The sequence below is a fragment of the Xenopus tropicalis genome, chromosome 2 (genome assembly GCF_000004195.4).
Source record: "Xenopus tropicalis strain Nigerian chromosome 2, UCB_Xtro_10.0, whole genome shotgun sequence".
In the NCBI taxonomy this organism is placed as follows: Eukaryota; Metazoa; Chordata; class Amphibia; order Anura; family Pipidae; genus Xenopus; species Xenopus tropicalis.
Genome location: NC_030678.2, coordinates 89,482,911 through 89,504,613, shown reverse-complemented (window position 1 = coordinate 89,504,613; position 21,703 = coordinate 89,482,911). Strand labels below are relative to the sequence as shown.

Below are 21,703 nucleotides of genomic sequence, written 5' to 3'. Positions count from 1 at the left end.
GTTTTTCAGCAGGAAGATGAAGAAAATCATCACTAAAGCTTTTTAGCAAAAGGATTTTAGAGGATGGATTTTAAAAGAAATAATTTGTGTGACTCAACAGTGTTCATATCTGGCAACATATATTGTATGTACCAGCATTTAAATAAAACATTTTTACCCTTATTAATTTCCAAGGATCCTTTGTGTGGTTCATAGCATTTGCATATTGCTTCAGACACCTGTAGGATAAGCATGGTCAAGCATGAATGCCTTATGTTTCTACACCCTATAGTGCTAGTCCTCAACCCTCTTTCCTACAGAGACTCTTTTCCGTATTTTGAATTTTATTTAAAGGACATGTAAACTGTACATTTTCCTACCAGGTATATAAGTTGTCCACATCTCCTCCATCCACACTGCATCATATGTACTGCATATATCCCCTCCCTACAGTGTTAGGCAGCCCGCACCAGGAGGGGGCTCCCAGTTCGGGCATAACAAGTGAGTGCCACAAGTCACTCATAATGCGCATGCATGCTATGTAGGAGGTGAGTCACAGTGTTTCATATATATATATATATGCAGCAGAATCCCAATTTTAAGTTTTCAAGTACTCAAAGGATATTAGCACCAGAGCTGGTTAAGCAGGCGTTAATCATTTCAGCATTAATTATACACTATGGAGGCTCATGTGAAAGACTCTCTGACAGTCAGATGCACAACCTAAAGCAATAAGTGATTTGTGCTTTGCTTGGCTGAATGAGGTGCAGACTAACTGGAATACACTATTTACAGCCAGAATCATGGCATATGCATCTGGTTAGTATTTAAACCTCTTTACTTCACTAATAATAACATAGAGGACAAAGCAAAATGTTTGGGAACATTGTGACAACATTTTTATGTAAAATCAGGAAAAAGCACCCATTGAAATGCATCATATAATGGTGGGACCACAAAAAAAAGGTAAAATAACATGATATAGTCATTAAAAGCTTTCCATCTAAATCTTTAGGAAAAGATTTTGAAAAAAAAGGAAACAGGAACAAAAGCCAGCCAGATTAATTAAGGGTGAAAAATAAACATAGATACATCAAGCTTAACTCTTCTAAACTCCTCTGCAAGGTAATGCAAGGGCAGCTGCCAATTCAGCCTTGAGGGTTGGGCGGGGATAAATTAATTAACAAGCACCAAAATGTAATTCAGAAAGCAACAACTGGCCTTAGAGGTAATGGCTACCTGTATACACAGCTTCAAGACCATCACACTACATTTATCATTTTAAGTGGTGCTTCTGATAAAAAGAAAATGCCATAATAAAATATTTTTGTTTGTGCGTAGAATTCCTGCTTTGGTTTGTATCTGTTTTTTTAATCACTCCTTTCTAGTTTTATTTATTTGTGAAAATGTTACGTCTTGTTTTTCTTTTCTTTTTGCTTTTATGTGAGAAGTTATGTTTGAGACCTATGGGCACACAAGGCATTTCGAGCAACACTGCAGTCAAAATATTCTAGGTGCCATAGGCCTTTAGGGTTCCTGCTGGCATGTGGCTCAGTGCTGATACACTGACATAATTAGGAAGTTAGAAGTAAGGTGTCTCCTATGGTTACTGAGACAGTGTAAACTACATGAAGATAATTTGTCTTTACTTTTTATGGCCTGCATGTTGGATTTTTGAGTGCCTGCTCATATTTACTTAAAATTGGTTCAATTTGCTTCCTCTGGCTGTAGGTTTGCCCAAAGCCAATGCTTCTGCTGGTGAGTGTCCACTAAACAACATGCCTGAAACATACCTGAAAACTGGAAGTTTCTGGTAAAGTCTATCTATATCTTGCACATCCAGTAAGCCCTTTATTCACCCACAGTACCTCATCCCTTTGGAGAGTGAGGATTCTACTTTAGTGAGCCGTTCCCTGAGACGCACCAAGAGTGTGATATATAGCAATTATATTTGCTTAGCATTACATATTGGAGGTGGATTTACTTTCCTATTTATTAGCTTTTATAACTTTTCTTTTATAACACATAGAAAAAAAATTTGACCACGCCAATTAAATAACAGTTGTATACTTTATTATTTCACACCAATGAGAACATTTGCATATTAGGAATAGTTACAGCGAAGCATACACTATGGTTAACAGGCATCTAGTATTTAAAAAATACATCTTTTTTCTGTCATTCCTTACTGTAAATATATCTGGTATGCAGCAGACCTTGGCTGCTGCATTGGAAAATGCTTTCACTACATCAAGTTTATGCATTGGCTTTGTGAGTTCAAAATTTGTAAACATGGTATGCATCCAAGTTTGTGTATTCCTATGATTAAAAAGCACTCACTGTTTAATGTTATACATCTGCAAGTAACACTCTGTTTATTTGGCTGGTGCCTAACACAGGTGTATATTGCCCTGTTACGGGCATGTTCATGCTATCAAGTAAGTAACATTATTAAATGTCTGCAGAAGATCCACTTACAGTCAGAAGCTGAATAGTTGACTTAGCTGAAAAGTCATTTATCACTGAGGTTAGGTTGACTTGAGCTCTGTAGAATTACCAGTATTAGTGACTAGTAACACACAATAATGATTTGTCATTGCAGAAGAAATGCAATATCTTATTATCTAGTAGGGATATGCATGCTCATAATAAGCAAGATTGGAGCACTTACAGCCAACTACCTCGTCCCTGATAATAATTCTAGCATACCGCAACAAATATAAATAACTGTTGTAATGTTGTCACTATTAGGATTTTTTGATTAAACAAATAATAAATAGACATAACAGATCAGGGATCAGCTAAATTTGGCATTTCCATAGTCAGAGTTGGGACCATTGCTGCATTAGATCATTTGTACTTTCAGTCATACAGAGCTATTTTAATTATATTTACTTATTTATCTGTTCTTAACAGAAAATACATTTTCTACATCAGGAATTAAATTCTTGGAAAAAGTAGTGACCACTGCTAGGTAGAGCTCCAGTAGAAACTGCTGTTGAGCAAAAGTACATGGTTGTTACTGAAATAATCCTAATAAAGTGTGTTATTATTAAAGGGCATAGGTACAACAACTGCCAGTCAAGGGTTCTGGGAGAGATAAATAATAAGCTGTGCGATCCATTACAGAGGGCTACTGGAAGGGGTTGAGCTGTGCTAATCTATTGAAGGTGGTTGATAATTAGGATGAGCTGTCCTGATTCATTACAACTGAGAGTTAATCAGAGAGAGTTGGTGGTGATTGCTAACTAAGGGGTTGCTAGGGTAGATCATACTTGTAGAATGCATGACGTGTTGAAATCTAGGAAGCACCACAGTAGTATTGCTTTTTTGTTGCCAGTACTCCCACTAACACTGAGATTCTACTATACCTGCAGCAATTTCCCCACCTCTTACATGGTACATATTTTATCAATGTACCAAATTAAAAGTGAAATGGTGGATGATATATAGCTTTATGCAATATGATCAGCATTATGCAGAGCAAGGAAACAAAATTACAACTCTAGTATTTCACTTTTCAGGTTGGCCAAAATCAGTTCAGTGTACAGTCTAAGTTGATATGGCCAGGGGTCGTTTGAACTGATTGTGGCTCTGATTGGCCTACAGTATTTGGCACATGGTCAATAATTATGAATATATTTTTTGTTTTTTTTTTAATTCTTATTTTTGTTTCCTCACTGTTTCTCCTTGGCTATTAATTTGTTGTGTTCTAAATCAAAACCGTCTGTAACCGTCTGTGTTCTGAATACAAAACTTTATTCTGAAATGTATACACTAGGTGGCGGTTTCTCCTGCCAACCATAGTCCAGGAGCTGGCCTACACTTTTGATTGGTAAATGCATGACACACTCCAATCGGTTAATGGGTTGTGATGTTGTTTGCACCATTTGGATTGGTCATTGTATTGTCTGTTTTGATTGACCACAACCCCTATAAAGGGATTGTACAGAGGTGTGACCATTAGCCTATGAACAAACACCTCAACTGGCACGAAACACATTAGGCCACGTAATGCTCTACTAAATACATTTTCTTTTATTTTTTATTTTGTTTGTTCTACTGCATTGCTTTTAACAGGATTCCCACAGTATTAGCTTGTCATGGTCAAGAATGTGGCTATTAACCCTTAAGAGCGCGGACAAGGTTTATTCCTTAGCCTGGAATTGTTAGATATTACAATACCGTAAGTGCTTTGTTTTATCCAGCTTGTATACTTACTGCTGGCATCTACTGTCAGACAGGAGATTTGCTGGGCCTCTTTTACCTGTGCTGTGTGCAGTTTTGAACACAATTCACCATATTTTTTACCCACTCAGAATTGCTTGAGCAGACCACAAGTACCACAGTACCACAATCTTGAAGGTTTTAGTAGCGCCAGGGCTTCCAAGTATTAATAGGTGCATTTGCATTCAGTTTAGCAGAGGGGACAGTATGGATACAGTGTTCCTGAGCACAACTATAGGGAAGTACAAGGAGCGTATTTTTCCACTAGTTCCTTTAATGAGTGACATCAGTGTGTACTACAGCTGTATCTTGCATATTGCTGTGTAAAGGAGCCCTTTTGTGGGTAAATTGTCTAGGCCTAAGCCTCAGCACACAAGTGGGCAAGGGATCCCTGTACTTTTTACCTGCCCTTAACCAGAACATATTTATGAAATGTTAATTACATATACTACCTATTTTGTCAGGCACACAGTCTGTGATTTACTAACCTGTCCCCAGACAGTTTGCACCTTGATGTGTGGTTGTGCCGACTATAGCAGCAAGCTTTCTTGTAGTGACATCTCTGGGGCAAACCCTCTGTGTGCCCCAAGACTGGAATTCTGTACCCAACAGCAAACAGCTATTCCTTGATAGTGAAATACATCAAATATTTCCAATTGTGCAATTTTGTTGTCCCCGCTGATGCCTGGATACCTGGTCTCCTTCTCCAAGTGTAATGTTTACACAACATAAAATTTTAGTGACCACTTGCCTTTACAATGTTTTTTTTTTATTACAAAATTATTAATTCATTGTTCTCTTTCATTGCTACAGATGATGATATTTGCATGGAATAGCTACAAGCAATATGCATGGGGGGAAAATGAATTACGACCACTAACGAAAGATGGACATTTTGGAAGTCTGTTTGGTAAGTTCCAGAACAGTTAAAGGGATTCTGTCATGGGAAAACTGCATTAAAAAAACAATTTTCTAGATATGTGCTTAGTTTCCCAGGTGCTCTGATAAACTTCAGTCACACTTTACTGCTGAGCTGCAAGTTGGAGTGATATCACCCCCTTCCAGTAGCTGATCAGCAAAACAATGGGAAGGCAGCAAGATAGCAGCTCCCTGACACCTGTGTTTCTAAAAATTCTCCCATGTGCCATCTCATGGTAGATATGAGAATAGCACTCGGTAGTAAAAATCCAAGTCCAGCTCAGCCAAGTAATGACTCCTCCAGTTACAGGGGAGTAGGAGAAACAATAGGTTACCTGAATGCAGTTCTATTGTGCAGCGCTGGCTCATTCTGAAAGCTCAGACTCAGACACAATGCACTGAGATGGCTGCCTATACACCACATTACAACTAAAAAAATAATTTATTGGTTTGAGAATAACATTTTAAATGGTAGAATTAATGATTTGCTATGTAAACAGTGTAATATAGTAATAAAAACTATACCATTAAAATCATGACAGAATCCCTTTAAAGATATGCTGCTGCTATGTTTGCATCAAATTGGTATAATCTGACCTCTGTTATACATCCTTGTATTTAATGACAATGTATATGGTTTTCTAACAATCCATTTAAACAGGCAAGGACCACACAGGTTAGTTAAAGAAGACATTTCAAATGTCAGTGTCTGCCATACACAAAGCATTTCACATAGTTATGAAGAAGAGATAATGATGAGTCTATGGGCAGATTTATCAAAATGTGAGTTTAGAACTTGATACATAAAAACTCACCCATGTTCTATTCATTCCTATGGGATTTTTAGAAGTGTATTTATCAATGGGTGAAAGTTGGAACTAACCATTTGATAAATATTCTATCAAAAAATCACATAAAAATGAATAGAACGTTAGTGAGTTTTTATATATTAAGCTTTAAACTCAATTTTTATAAATCCTTACAATAGAAGTTGTTAATGGACACTGACCTAAAATTAAGGCTTGCACCTTTACTGGGTAGACAACAGATTTGTGTATTTCTATTTTAAGTTGTTATTATAAGAAAATAATGTAATTTATAGAAAGAAGCATGTTTTCATGACCAAACTGCATTATAAAGCATAATAAAATTAGAACATAGGAGAACAGCAGGTTAATAGATGTGCATAGAGAGTCCTAGGGTTACAAATGCATTGCCACAAAGGTCCATGGCTGAGTCACTTAGATAATATTTATGGGCCCTAAAAAAGGTCAATATAGCCTAATATGCCTGACAATGTTCACTCAATGAAAGTATCACAGTAGGATTTCAAGAAAGAGACCATGCAGGAAGCGTGTGCAGATGACTCTGACAGTAAGGGGGTGGATGCTTTGGTTAGTATGTTATTGGCAAAACTATCAATTTAATTCTGAAAGTACCTGGAATCTTGGAATGAGAATGTTACTTAAGAGGTTGTATGTGTAGCCTGGTCAATAAATATTTTCAGAAAATAAAAACAGCATTGGCACAGCTACTCTATTCCTGTGGGAGCAAGGCCTAGCAATATAAAATGCTGTGTCTCCACATTTCATTATCATTAATTATGTATTGGTTGACTATATCTGTACCAACCATTTTTAGAAATAATATATTCTGAGGGTTTATTGCTTCCTCTGTCGGCTTAAGTTCTCTGTTTCACTTTACAGTTGAACTGCCTTGTCATAGTGTATCATTCTGAAACATTTTTAAAGACATTATTATTTTGTGCTCCGTGTTGTTCTTTGCACATGTCCAATCCTATGAGGTCACATTCACTTGATAAGGCCACACACACTAGCATACTATTTTATTCATATTATAGCATATGCTATGCTAATGTCACTATGCAGTAATGCAGCTCATGTATATAAATATATAAATGCACTTTGACATTCACACAAACATATACATGCTTACATAAACACATTGACACAGATAGATATAATCACAAGCATACCGATATCTATACAGACACATACAAATACATTCACAAACATATAGATACCTACACACAAACATATATATTAGCACACATACAAATTTATAAATACACATAAGCACAGATATACTTACACACATACACTTTCTTATATTCTCCAAATTTTCCAATCCGACTATTGCATACACTTTCTTATATTCTCCAAATTTTCCAATCCGACTATTACATACACTTTCTTATATTCTCCATTTCGACTACCACACTTTATAGTGTACCATTAATATCGCCTTACACTATTATGAATACAGGTATAGGACCTGTTATCCAGAATGCTCGGGACCTGGGGTTTTCCAGATAAAGGATATTTTCATAATTTGGGTCTCCATGTCTTTTCTGCTGAAAAAAAACATTTCAAATTATATAGACGCAATAGGATTGATTTGCCTTTAATAAGAGTTAATCATATCTTAGGGGCAAGTACAAGGTACTGTTTTTTATATGACACAGAGAAAGGAAATCAGTTTAAAAATGTTAACTATTTGATTAAAATTGAGCCTATGGAAGATTGTCTTCCAATTTGGAGCTTTCTGGATAACTGGTATTCAGATAATGGATGGATCCATTACCTGTAGTAGTGGAAAAAGCACATACTCAACATGTTTCAGGTCATAAAGGGCAGTTTCCAAAGTGCCTTTGTCAATGAAAACATGTGAGACTGTATTGTTGTACACCCTGTTCTGTTCAAGCTTCCCTTTTTGACGGTTTTTAATCCCACCCCCCCCCCCCCCCACGCTCCTCAGTTCACCTGCCACAGTCATACACTTTTGACATGATCCTACCCCAAAACCTACTCCCTTTGCCCCATACCTTCTTAACTACTTTGCCCACTTTCCCATTGGTTGTCTTTGGGAAAATGTATTCATAAAGACATCATTTTTTAATATAATTACATGAAAAATACAATTTATTTATATTATTTATATCATTAATTATTATACTTATTAATAATACTATATACCCATTCCATAATCTTAAAAGTTAGATATATTTTTCTAATGAAAGAGATTGTAATTATAAATAGCTTTTTCAATAACCATTAATTACAGCTTTTTAATTATTCTGAAGTAAATCAGGCAAATTACTGCTGATTGGTCACTATGGGGTACATGGCCTGTAGCAAGCTTTGCAATTTAATTTCATTGCTCACATGGCACTGTGCACTCCCTTATTAGGTAAGCATTTTATTTCAGTTGGGCTCTGCCAAGCAACATACTTAGAAAAGCTGCTGCTATCATTCCATGTCAGAATTATTTCAGAAGGTATTTCATATTTCAGCTCCTAGACACAAGTAGTGGAGCACAATCCTACCCTTTATTGCTTATTCAAGAAACACTTGCATTCAAGGTCTTGTTGTGTTCTGTACCTTGTGTCAGATTGTTATGCTTGTTGGTGATTGTAGCCTATTTGGCTACAGTTTTATCTGTTTGATCTTTAATGGCGTAACACTGAACATACTTACATAGATGCTAGCAGAGCAACATAAATTAAAAATACTTGAGAGATACTGTGCTTTATACATTTGCAGTTTTCCAAACATTTTTTCATTTAAAGATTCAAATTAAAATAATAAAAATACAAAATATTAACGAATAGAGGATTGTGTGTAATTAAACAACTTTTATGCTTAACTTGATACCAGAGCCAAGCCAACACAAATGGGTCCCTTGACACTTGACACTCCTGCTCCTAATTGCTCCTTTCTCCCCCCCACCACCTCCACCCTTATTGGGTCAGAGTAAAGGTGGCCATATACGCACCGATAATATCGTACGAAACCTCCTTTCGTACGATATTCGGTGCGTGTATGGTATGTCGGCGAGTCGACCGATATCGCAGGAAGCTGCTGATATCGGCCGACTTGCCGATCGGACCAGTTTGAAAATTTTGATCGGGCGCCATAGAAGGCGCCTGACCAAAATCTCCCTTAAGCGCTGAATCGGCAGAAGGAGGTAGAAATCCTATTGTTTCTACCTCCTTACCTGCCGATTCAGCCCTGAATGGTGTGTGGCGGATCTGACGATGTTTCGTGCGACCGATGGTCGCACAAAACATCGTCAGATCGCCACGTGTATGGCCAGCTTAAGAGGAGTCAAGAGAGGTTCTGATTGATGTGCTTATAGTGTTGCTTGATATAATGTATTGAATGGTGGGATTTCTCTGGGTAAAAGAGAGAGAGACAATGCTTGAAATGATATGTATAAACTATAAAACAAACTAGGTTTATTTCTCATAAAACATAAGAAATGTTAAAATTGTTTAAAAGCACCAATCTGTCAAAATCCCTCAGTTTTAAATGATAGTATTCAAAAAAATGAATGCAAAATGCAAAGTTGTACTTTATTATTCTTTCTGTAGACTCATTCTAAAATATGAGCAGTGCTTTTGATAACAGCAATAATTGCAGACACTATTCAAAGCAATTTTAAGTAAAGTGGCTTTAGGTCTAAAAATTCTCAGCTATTAAATAACTGTAAGACATCAATTCATGAGCAGTGTTATTCTAGGATGTTTTACTGGCTGTTCTGACATATTTAAGAGATGATTTTTCATCAGTTAAAAACTACTGTATTCTAATATTTTGAACTGAGGATTTAGCTTTCTGCCTCTGTTATTTCTTTTTCTTGATCTTGCTTTACAATTCAGCTTGGATAATATACCAGCAGCCTATGACTGAAGATTCCGCTATTAATTGTTTCTTTCACACTGTTTACTTTCATGCACCATGGTCATATCAGTTAGCATGCTCTACTAGTCTGTTGAAAAAAAAAGCCTTTTGGATTTCTCTGAGTATCTGAAGGGCCTTTTCAAATATATGATTAAAAAAATGTAACTGTAAAATTCTATTGGGCTCCTTTATGCAGTGTGCAAAGTGCAATTGTAGATGCTATTTACATTTTTGGAAGCAAGTTTTAATCAATGGTGTCAATGCTTCCATTGTTAAACAACCCTATCGGCACTCATAAATTGGCCAACTTTATATATATGTATATGGTCCACAGCCCGTATACAAGGAGGGAGTTTATATAGACATATCCCAACAAAGAACTCATTTCGTGCTGATGGAATCTAATGTCTTATGGTAATGAACTAAAATATCTTTTCAAAAGTGGTAGGTTAGTGATAAAAAAACAACAGTTTTACACAATGAAGACAACTAAGGGGACAAATACCTATACATAGACCAGCAAAATGATAGAAGTATTATAATATTAATAAACAAATATTAAAAATATGTCTGTCTATCTATTCATCTATAATATTTATAGATATATATATGTGGCTATTCCCTAATTGAATACTTGCTCTCCCAACCCCGCAGCTAAGAAGGTATTTATTCGCTTAATCACTGAATGGTTTCTTTGGAATAGGTCATGCCATATAAAGAGAAAAGCAGGTATGGTCTTTCTCCCCCCAAAGAAAATATATTCTCTTTTTCGCTAGGTTAGGACTGACTGATTTTCCTTATAACACTCCTTTTTGCTGGGAGATTATGCATCATTTGGTTACTGGTGGATCCTTGTAGCTGGAAGAGGTTTGTTGATGAAGGTGCTTAGGAAGAAAAAGCAGGTGATTAGTAAAAGTGTGGTGAGCTTAGCAGATCTAACAAACATATTTAGCTGCCCTACCAAGGTGCCTTCTAGGGGCATATCTAAAATGTCAAAAAGGTGAAGCTTGAAAAATGAAACACCTACTCATAAACCTTCAATGCTTAAGGTAAACCTATATTTCAATGTAAAAGCTCTGGGTGCACTGTATATAAAGAGTGTATGCCAGGGTTATGCCAGAATTTACATTTACATTTGAATGGACTTGCTGCACCTAGGCAAACTATTTTGATATTACATATGGAGAATAAAGACTGCACTAGAATTATTCCAGTTTCTTTACTTTCTTACTGTTGGCTTACAGCCACATTAATGCATTTTTAATAAACCGGCTTTTATGCTGCAATAAGTTATGTAAGAAGTGGTGCAGAAACGGTGTATTTTTATACAGCTTTATAAATGTTCTCCCTAGGGCCATACATTTAAAAAACATTTTGCTGTATGCTGACAGGCCCTGCTGGAATACCTCAAATTTTTTGAATTTACAAACTAGTGCAAAAAAACTCAAATTGTGGGGAAAAAAATCAAATGTTGATAAAACTCCCCCTTAGGAAATCTGCTTCTTAGGGGCAGATTTACCAAAATGTATAATTAGAGATCAACACAGAAAATATCACCTATTTTTTATTCCTTCTTATGGATTTTTAAAAGTGTATTTATCAAATGGTGAATGCTAACATTCTCCCATACAAAAATACACTTCTAAAAATCCCATAGGAATAAATAGAAAGTGGGTGAATTCTTCTGTGGTGAGCTTTAACCTCCCATTTTTTATAAATCTGCCCTTAAGAAGCAGATTTACTAAGGGGGAAATTTATCAACATTTTATTTTTTTTCCCACAATTTAAGTTTTTTTGCACTAGTTTGTAAATTCAAAAAAATTGAGGTATTCCAGCAGGGCCTGTCAGCATACAGCAAAATGTTAATCTAAACCAAAAAAATTACTTGATGTATTTAATTTGAGTTTTTTAGCACTAAAGTTATGATTCAAAAATTCAAATGTCTGGTATTAAGTGCAAAAAACCTAAAAACTCAAATGCAAAACTTTAAAAGCTTGTAGGTTTCTATAAAAATCAATAGAAGTTGTCCTAGGCAAAGTCAAGCCATATTTTTAATTCAAGATATTCGAGTTTTCAAATTTTTTTCGAGTATGTGAACTTTGTGTGCTATAATTGGCTATTTGGTAGTCCCTATGAGGACTGGCAACCTATAGAAGGCTCTATTTGGCATTACTAAACTAAAACTTGCCTCCAAGCCAGGAATTCAAAAATAAGCACCTGCTTTGAGGCCCCTGGGTGCAACATCCAAGGGATTGGGGAGCAAAATGTTGCTCATGAACCATTAGTTGGGGATCACTGATCTACAGGGTAAACTGAATCTAGGAAGAACATAGAAAATGCAAAGATGGTTAGGGTCACTAACAATTGTGACTTTCAAAGACAGCTGTTAAGCTGAAGCTTGCCTAGCTGTATAAAACTCAAATCTCAAATTGATAATATCCCAGAAACCATTAAAAACAGAAAATGAATGTAAAATGCAAAAGTATTCATAACATTTACATCAATTTGGTGATAATAAATAAAAATGAGTCCCTATTCCAATCTCTGTGCAGCCACCTCATCATTTTCCATAGTTTTGGTCCCTTGTAGCAATACAGCTAAAGCTAAATAAATAATTAATGCTTATGTTATGCCCAGAGCTGTAGTCCATGTACAAGTAGTACATTACATTATAAAGTGTTTGAAATAAGATTTTATTCATTGTTCATAATAAATTCATGTTTTGTTATATTATATATTTTTATACAGGTGGCCTTAAGGGAGCCACAATTGTTGATGCACTGGACACACTTTTTATTATGGGTATGAAGGAGGAGTTTGAGGAAGCTCAGAAATGGATAGAGACCAGCCTTGACCTGAATGTGGTAAGATATTGTTTGATATAGTGTAATCTAAATAAACTGCTCACAGAGGACTGTGAGTACTGACTGCTCTGTAGGATTTAGATCTATTTTAGAGGTCAACTTTGTAAGTTTGTTAAACAAGGCTGGAATCTAATCTGTATAACCTAAAATAGGCACTGCAAAGATGAGAAGGGCTTTGTATTATTCATTTCTAACCTTTAAGGTAAAATATTTGGCATATCATTAATACTGAAAGTATGCTGACAATCAAGGGCCCTACAGCTATTAAGAATGTCAGCTCCAAACCTTTCCAAGCAGCCAGTCGCTGGCTATGGTAAAGGGTTTGACTGGTGAACTGGTGACTTCTGACTGCATGCATATTTTTAAAGCAGATTGCCCATGTCTTGAAAGAGGTTAAATGCTTCTTTGAATAGATTCTGTGTTCTAACATGAGCGTTATGCATATAATGGGAAATGAATGCCTCCTTGCAAAATCTAGTCAGCTGCCCTGAATATAATTCAAGAAGCAATTACACTCAGAAACACTGCATATAACATATACTGAGAGACAAGGTCCTGAATAATGTACACTCTTGGACTATGTTATTCATAAACAATTACAGATTCAGCTTGTCAGCCAGAGCAGCTACTGGAAAGCTTGTGATGGCATTCTGCCCCTGGCACTGTTTGACAGATGCCTCAATCATGCAGTCTTCTTTGGACATCCATCTCTCCAGTGTAGCAGCCTTATGTTCCTCCCTCAGTGAATGGGGCAGCAAAACTGCAGTCTTGGTGTTTACATATGGAATATGTACACTATAAATGAGAGCTGACTTATAAAGGAATCATTAACTTCTAAATAAAGAAAAAATTAACTTACTGACTAATAATGTTTTGATCCTTATAGAATGGAGAAGCCTCACTGTTTGAAGTAAATATCCGTTACATTGGGGGATTACTATCTGCATATTTCCTTTCAGGAAAAGAGGTACGCCTATAACAGCTATAGAAACTCAATTATGACTACTGTTAAAATATTAACAGTACATATTAACAAAATGTATCAATATATAAATAAAATGATACTTTCAACATAGGTACTTTCAAGCAGGTCATACAGACTGCTGTAAGGCCTTCTCTAAAAGTGTTTCTAACTGTGCTTGCTGACCAATTTGTACAGTATATTTAAGCTGCTGGTCTCCTCCCATTATTCAGACTGTCCTGCCAAACTCCAGCAAACCTATGGTAGGCAGTAAGCCAGACTTTTTTGCTTCCATTGGTTTTTGTAACTGACCTCCAAAGTAAAGCTGCAAAAGAGCACTAAACTATGGGGCCTATTTCTCAACTCAGATAAAGCTGTGATGATAATTTAAGATTTGTCTAAATCATTTATCCCTGCATCCTATCAACAAACAGTCAAATTATCATAAAACTATAGAATTCTAAATTGGATTACAAAGCAATACTATTCTAACCAAGCATCTCACACATTAAAGTACATTTGCATTCCTTTTGCATACATTTATTAGTTGCTTTTAAAATCCATGACCCTCTCTCATCCCCTGTCAATACCAAAGTCTTTTGACCTTGTTTCCTGTGTGTTGCCAGTAACCATGTGGTGCAGCAAAGATCAAGAGGCAACTTAGAAACAATGCTTTATAACCCTTTAGAGATAAAGTTTTCCTCCAAGGATCTGTTAGTAACTATTATTGGTCACTGATGCTTCCTAAAGGTCCCCATACACGGGCGATGTCGCCAAGCGAGCGGATCTTCTCCCAATATCCCCCACCTACGGGTGGGCAATATCAGGAGAATCCAGGGTAATTCGATCGTTTGGCCCTAATGACGGGCATAGGCAAAGTCGGTCCGGGGACTGCATCAATGAGCTGATGCGCTCCCCGATCTGACTAGATTTCTAACCAACTGGCCAATCGAGATCTGGACAATTTCAGGCCAGATATCGGTCAGGAGTGCCCATACACAGGCCGATTAGCTGCCCAATCGGTCCATGGGACAATTTGTTTGTGGAGGGGGACCAGTCACCATATGTTTACAGCACAATGTCCTTACCTATGCCACATATGTGTGCTGTGCCAAAAGCCATTGTCTGGTACTAGTACACAAAGCAAAAGCAGACAACAACAAAAAATCATGTTAATGGTATAATATCATTTCTGAAATCAATTCATTATAACATCCCCTCTAGAGGTTTCCTGCCATATGGCAGTACTGCTCCACAGAGCCTTTTCTATTAATGAATAGTTATTTGCTTTCATTGTCAAAATGTTTTAGAACTTTCTACTGAGATGCACCTAGAAACACTCTGTATCGGTGTCCTTTTGCTCAGAGAGCATACATTATTTACCTATCAAGCCTTTTTTTATGTCAGACATAAATGGTTTAAAATTTCCTGTTTTTCTACACACTGTTCACACAGACAGGGAAAAAAACATGTGCTGACAGCACTATTACATCTTTTTCATGGACTGCAAACTGCAATGAGTCCATTTTGCAGATGTTGTAAACCAGCTATAAATGTGTATTTTCATTATAATTCTTCTCTGTTTATTTATAGTCCATTTTGCTTAGCAATTCTAACTACAGTATCTGGATTCTAGGTCTTCAGAGACAAGGCTATAGGCCTTGGAAATAAACTGCTGCCAGCATTTAGTACTCCCACTGGAATTCCACGTGGGATCATCAACCTTGGGAAGTAAGATACTTGTTATTGCAACTGAGACTCAATTAAAAAAAATGTCTGATCTTTCATTGTTATCCAAACCAGTCAGAAATGTGCTGTGAGAAGTTCCCACAAGAAATATAGCTGTTCCAGGAGAAAAAAGGTCACAATAAATACAGTTTTAAAGCTAATCTAGTTTTTCAGTTTGCAAAATGTCCCTTTTAAGGAATGATTTTAAAAAATGTTATTCAGATTTGTAGAGGGAATTCCTAATCATTAACCATGGCACCATGCAGCAATATGCCTGTTGCATCTGCTTTGCAGAATATGGTGTGAAGTTCAAGGCACAGCACACTTTAATGCAAGGTAGCATCGCCGGTGGGATGGCATACACTGGCGCGCAATTTCAGTGAAATCGCGGAAGTTGCCAACCCCCAGGCGATTTACATTTTCACCGGTGGGATGGCATTTTGGGGAGATTAGTCGCCCACGAACAGGGAGATTTGTCACGAGCGACTAATCTCCCCGTGTGCCAGAGCCCTTACTCCTTTCTTGAAAAGGGAGTAATTACAGGGTTGCATTTCCATGCTGTGTTTATAGGTGATCCCTAGTGATAAGTGAATCTGTCTTGAAACATTTGTGAAATGCATTGCATTTCAAAAATGCAAGTCAATGGGCGTTTTTTCGCATTATGCTGGAATGCTGGGTAAAAGCTGTATTGTGGGTAAAAAACATAGGGGCCAATTCACTAAAGTCCGAAAAACTGAGTGTTATTTTTAGCATGTGCTAAAAATATTATCACTTCTTTTATTTGGAGAATTAACGATCGATTCACAAAAAGGACACTTGTCTGAATTAAGAAACAATTTTATTTTCCTAATTTATGTGGCGATGACATATTTTTAAGTGATATTTTACAGCATGCGATATAATTATGCGTTATTTCGTAGCACGCAATATTAACGCATGATATTACGCACCAAGGCAACATGAAAATGTGGGCTGTGACACTCCACCATATATTCCCAGATAAGGCTCCAGTTTCTCATACAGGCTATAGATTGTTGCTCTATTTAACCTATAGCGCCTCACTATTTCCTCCTCTGATAATCCCTCTAGAGTTAATTTTTCCCTGAAAACTGGAGGATGCATCACTCTAGGATGATCACATACTTTATTCTCATTACAATCCAACAAAAATCTGACTGCAAACTCCATATTGTCTTCACAAACGCTCACGAACCGCAATGTTTTTAGAGTAACGCCTACTCCTAGTAGGTGCTAATATTAGCACTGATTATCACCATATTTCATGCTTTTAACACTTAAAGTATGTCTGTGAATTATGCATTAGTATTATTTCTATTAGATAATTACCGCAATGCAATGGACATAACGCTAGCTCTTTGTGCATGCAATATGAGTAGTAACGCATGTGAAATTACTTTGATGAATCGGTACTTAATTAAGGAACACTTTTTAACGCATAAAACTATGCGTTAAGCGTTAACGACCTATAGTGAATTGGCCCCATAGCAACATTTGCCAGATTTTTCTGCCTTGCATTGAGAAACAAATAATTCATCTGTAAACATTTCTTTGCTGTATTGCTTAAATCCAGCTGCTCAAATGCAAAACACTGTTACATTTATGACCCTTTCTCAAAGGTGGATGAAGGCTGAACTGCAACTCACAACACACACAGCATTTAAAATAAGGGCACCAGTGATATATCATACCAAATAGACAATATAGAATATACTGATACTTCTTGGTATATTAAATATTTGCAGGTACAGCGGCACACATGTACACTGGGTTTTTTTGTGGGTTCTACTCGCTCACCACTGTCTCAAGAAAACTAGCAACAGTCAGAGTTAGCTACAGTACAGAGAAAGCAGAGACTCACACACATACACCTGAATGAATTTCTTTGTACCTTCAAAAGAGTATTGTTTGTTCAGATTCTGGTATAATAGCAAGCTTAGCAATAGTTGTGATTACAAAATGTCTGTGACACTGACATTCCAGCAGCAACATAGCCAAAGCATACAAAGTGTTTGTTGATACATTGTGCTAAGATACTGCCTTATTTTCCACCAAAAAAAATAAAACCTAGACTGATATAATTTGTCACAGAGTTTAGTGTGAAATACCATTTGATTTACAATATCACAGGTAATACCTCCTGGTGTTGTATAATGATGATATACTGAACACAATTTTAACAGAAAATAAATTGAAATTTATTTCAAGAAAAGCCCCCACTTTAGGGAACCTGTTGGCCCCACCCCCTAGATTGAGCAGTATGACCAACTAGTTGACACATGTAAAACATGTCTGATTATTACCATTAGTTCAGAAGCTAGATCCAATGCCACTGGCAAGATTTATAAGAATAAAGTGTATGGAAATTGCAATACACAAAGGTTGTTTAAAATGGGAATGCTTAGGCTTTGTTATGCCCAGAATGAGTCAGACATCAGTGGTGCCGTTTAATTACAGTATTTTAATCTATACTAATAAATAGGATTTTACTGGACTCCGACTTTTAATGAATACTAATAAATAGGATTTTACCGGACTCAATCTTGAGCTGCCATTATTCTTCGTATCCTCTACTCACTAAGATCAGAATTTGTCTACTATTGTCTGCAAAGTCATCAATAGTGTATGAGAAGTTATATTTGCATAAGAAACAGTTATGCTGCTGTATATTTTCCTTTATTCAGGCAGGTTTAATGCTTCATTTTAATGAGACCATATAAATAGTTACATTCCCTAGGCAGAGAACCACCTGGGGCTAATTTTTCTGCAGAAATAATGAATACAATGCAAGCGATGTAGATTTAAAAGACATTACAGAATCCTGCATTTTTAAATAATAGTTTTACCCAATGCAAACGATAAGTTACATACTAAACACAATATTTTTGGGGTGGAAAAAAGACATAGTGCATGGCCTTAATGTATTTAACAACTGTATTTGGCAGAGCCCACCCTCAACCACAGCAAATGTGATCTATGCTTTCTGCTCCCTGTATTTATATAGCCTGCAGATGCACTCTTTTCTGCACTGGGGTAATTCATCCCAGAATATTCTTGCATGGCATTAATTTTAAAGGGGTTGTTCACCTTTGCATTAACTGTTAGTATGATGTAAAGAGTGATATTCCGAGACAAATTGCAATTGGTCTTCATTTTTTATTATTTCTATTTTTTAGTTATTTCATTTTCAGTTCAGCAGCTCTCCAGTTTCAGCAGCTATTTGGTTGCTCTGGTCCAATTTACCTTAGCAACCAGGAAATGGTTTGAATGAGAGACTATTAAAGGAACAGTAATGCCAAAAATGAAAGTGTATTTAGGTATTTAAAATATAATGTAATGTTACCCTGCACAGGTAAAGTTGTGTATTTGCTAAAGTAACACTACTATAGTTTATATAAATAAGCTGCTGTGTAGCCCTGGGGGCAGCCATTCAAGCTGAAAAAAAGGAGAAAAGGCACAGGTTACATAGCAGATAACAGATAAGCTCTGTAGAATATAATGGGGGTTTATCTGTTATCTTCTATGTGCCTGTGCCTTTTCTCCTTTGAATGGCTGCCCCCATGGCTACACAGCAGCTTTGTTTATATAAACTATAGTAGTGTTTCTGAGGCAAACACACCAGCTGTACCAGCACAGGGCAACAGTACATAATATCGTAATTATTTTTATACACTTTCATTTTTTGGTGTTACTGTTCCTTTAAATGAATAGGGGATAGGCTGAATAGAAATTAAAGTTACAAAAAGTAACAATAAAAATAAAATTGTAGCCTCACAGAGCAATAGTTTTTTGGCTGCCGGGGTCAGTGACCCCCATTTGAAAGCTAGAAAGTGTTTGAAGAAGAAAGCAAATAATTGAAAAACTATAATATAATAAAAACTATAAGTAAGTAATGAAGACCAATTGAAAAGTTACTTGGAATAAGTCATTCTATAATGCTAAAAATTAGCTTAAAGGTCAACCACCCCTTTAATGCAATGCTTGTTTAGTTTGGGTGATTATTGATTCTGTAGGGTGTTAAAGCTCTGTGCTGCCACTGAGCTCTAACAACCCATGGAACAGAATGATTTTCAACTGGTGATACATTCTGAACTGAAATAATATTTTTTTTTTTTTACTGGCAGTAAAGTTCTTCTGACAGTCAGGAAAATACTTTGTAACTGTGATGAAATTTAATCTACTGAGACTTTAACATTCCCCAGATCAGTTATTTTAATTTTCCTCTTAAAATGAGTGGTACTTAGTATCTTACAACAGAATTCTGATTTATTTTTAGTGGTTTAACCTGGAGCTGGGGTTGGGCCTCAGCAGGAAGCAGCATTTTGGCTGAATTTGGAACCTTGCACCTGGAGTTTGTGCAGCTAAGTGAACTATCTGGAAACACAATATTTACTGAAAAGGCAAGTTACCATGAGTATTTACTGGATCTTATATGAAAATTGTCACCTTTTTATGTTCTATCCTTTCACAGTGTCTTCTCAATGCAGGTTATTAAATTAACACAGTATTACCTGCATCTTTTTTATTCTCCTGTAATGGAGGGGGTCACTTTAGATTCAACATTCTTTAACAGACTTATTTCTAGGGGCAAAATGGCCTGCAAATGCTAAGACTAATTTAGTTAGTCTTTCACGTTTAAAAGTATTTGGTCACTAGTTATTATGTCCAGCAGAAGTAGTGCTAAATAAATGAAGATATGCATATGGGTACCAGTTTTGTGTTGCAACATTTGCTCTGGTCCTGATTAGCCCTTCACAATGTTAGCCATACATAGATACACAGATAGAGAATTTGTTGTCATGCTATAGTTAAAGGAAATTGCATGTAGTAAATAGTACATAATCAATAATCCAAAACAAAACCCTCACTGCTATTCAGGTTAGGGCCCCATCCACTGCCTTGGGTTCTGGGAACTGCTACTTTACTAGAAGGTGCATAATTCCACAATTCTTGTACAAGGTCCTTTGTGTCATGCCTAGTCAAAGGTCAGTGGTTAATAAAGGTTCCTGGTATTTATTTTCCCAATTGTTTAAAAATGTCATTCACACCAACACTAACTTATTATCACCCTAGTCCATCCATGGAAAGCCACATTGTTGCCCATGCAAGTAGAAGCCAATGCATGCAGTTGCAAGGATGAATGCTCCTATACTGACCAATCATTGATAGACTGGGATGTAGGTGCACCTCTCTAATTGTCTGCTATTGCACCCCAGGAGTAAAATAATTAAAAACGATCTGCTTATTTTCAACTTGCTGTTAAAAATACCATATAGCCCAAAGATCAAATGGTGTGTGGCTACTTTACAGTGTGGCAGAAATGCCAAGAAGTTTATTGTACTGAAAATTTTAATTTACTGGAACATTCTGCTTTTATGGGCAATTTGGTAAATGTGATAGAGTTGTGTTGCTGTAGAAAACCGTACAGTATATAAATAGCAAATACGAAGTTTCTTTTGAATAACAGGTATGGGACCTGTTATCCAGAATGCTCGGGACCTGGGGTTTTTGGATCTCCATAAATTAAGTATGCAAAAAATCATTTAAATATTGAATAAACCCAATAGGCATGTTTTGCCCCAATAAGGATTATTTATGTCTTAGTTGGGATCAAGTACAAGGTTCTGTTTTATTATCAAAGAGAAAAAGGAAATCATTTTAAAAAATTAAAATGATTTACTTTCTGGATAACGGGTTTCCAGATAAGGGATCCCCTACTTGCACTACTATTGTTAATAATAAATGACAAGATGTATGTTTTAATTTGCAGGTGAATGGTATTCGGAAACTTTTAAGCAAGATTGAAAAACCTCATGGATTATACCCTAATTATTTTAGCCCCATCAGTGGAAACTGGGTACAACGTAAGTACCATTATACTTTACTGTTATCATGTGGCAGCCAGTCTACTAGTATTTTGTTCTCTCTAAATATATTGCTTTTGTATTTAATTAAATTATTTGTAAACAATCTATTTATTTATTTTACTTAGGCTACAAACCTTTAGGCCGCAGGTTATGCAACTTTTAATTTGATGATAAATAATTGCAGTTTGGCACTAGCATTACTTGAAGTAAAAATATTTAAAAAACTGCACTTCATATATGCATTTGCTTCTCAGTTCACAACCCAATGCTGATTAAGACAAAGTTATCAAACAAACCATATGCAGACACATGACTCTGTAATTCCAACATGGCTATGCTAAATTGGTTGACTGTTATGTGTTGTAACATTTGCACTGGGCAAACAATTTTGCAATCATCGGGATGACAAAGTATTTATCTTAGATGGTTAACATGAAG

At 36.2% G+C, this 21,703-nt stretch overlaps 1 protein-coding gene across 2 annotated transcripts in view; it reads left to right on the top strand.

Moving 5' to 3' along the window:
* The window catches only part of man1c1 (mannosidase, alpha, class 1C, member 1), a 47,201-nt gene that overhangs the window by 10,276 nt on the left and 15,222 nt on the right, over positions 1–21,703 (top strand). For both annotated transcript variants that reach the window (XM_031896922.1, XM_012957409.2), the window contains exons 3-8: positions 5,020–5,116; positions 12,576–12,691; positions 13,578–13,658; positions 15,289–15,383; positions 19,675–19,798; positions 21,169–21,262. In XM_031896922.1, coding sequence (XP_031752782.1) covers positions 5,020–5,116; positions 12,576–12,691; positions 13,578–13,658; positions 15,289–15,383; positions 19,675–19,798; positions 21,169–21,262 — 607 coding nt within the window. The remainder of the gene's footprint in view (positions 1–5,019; positions 5,117–12,575; positions 12,692–13,577; positions 13,659–15,288; positions 15,384–19,674; positions 19,799–21,168; positions 21,263–21,703) is intronic.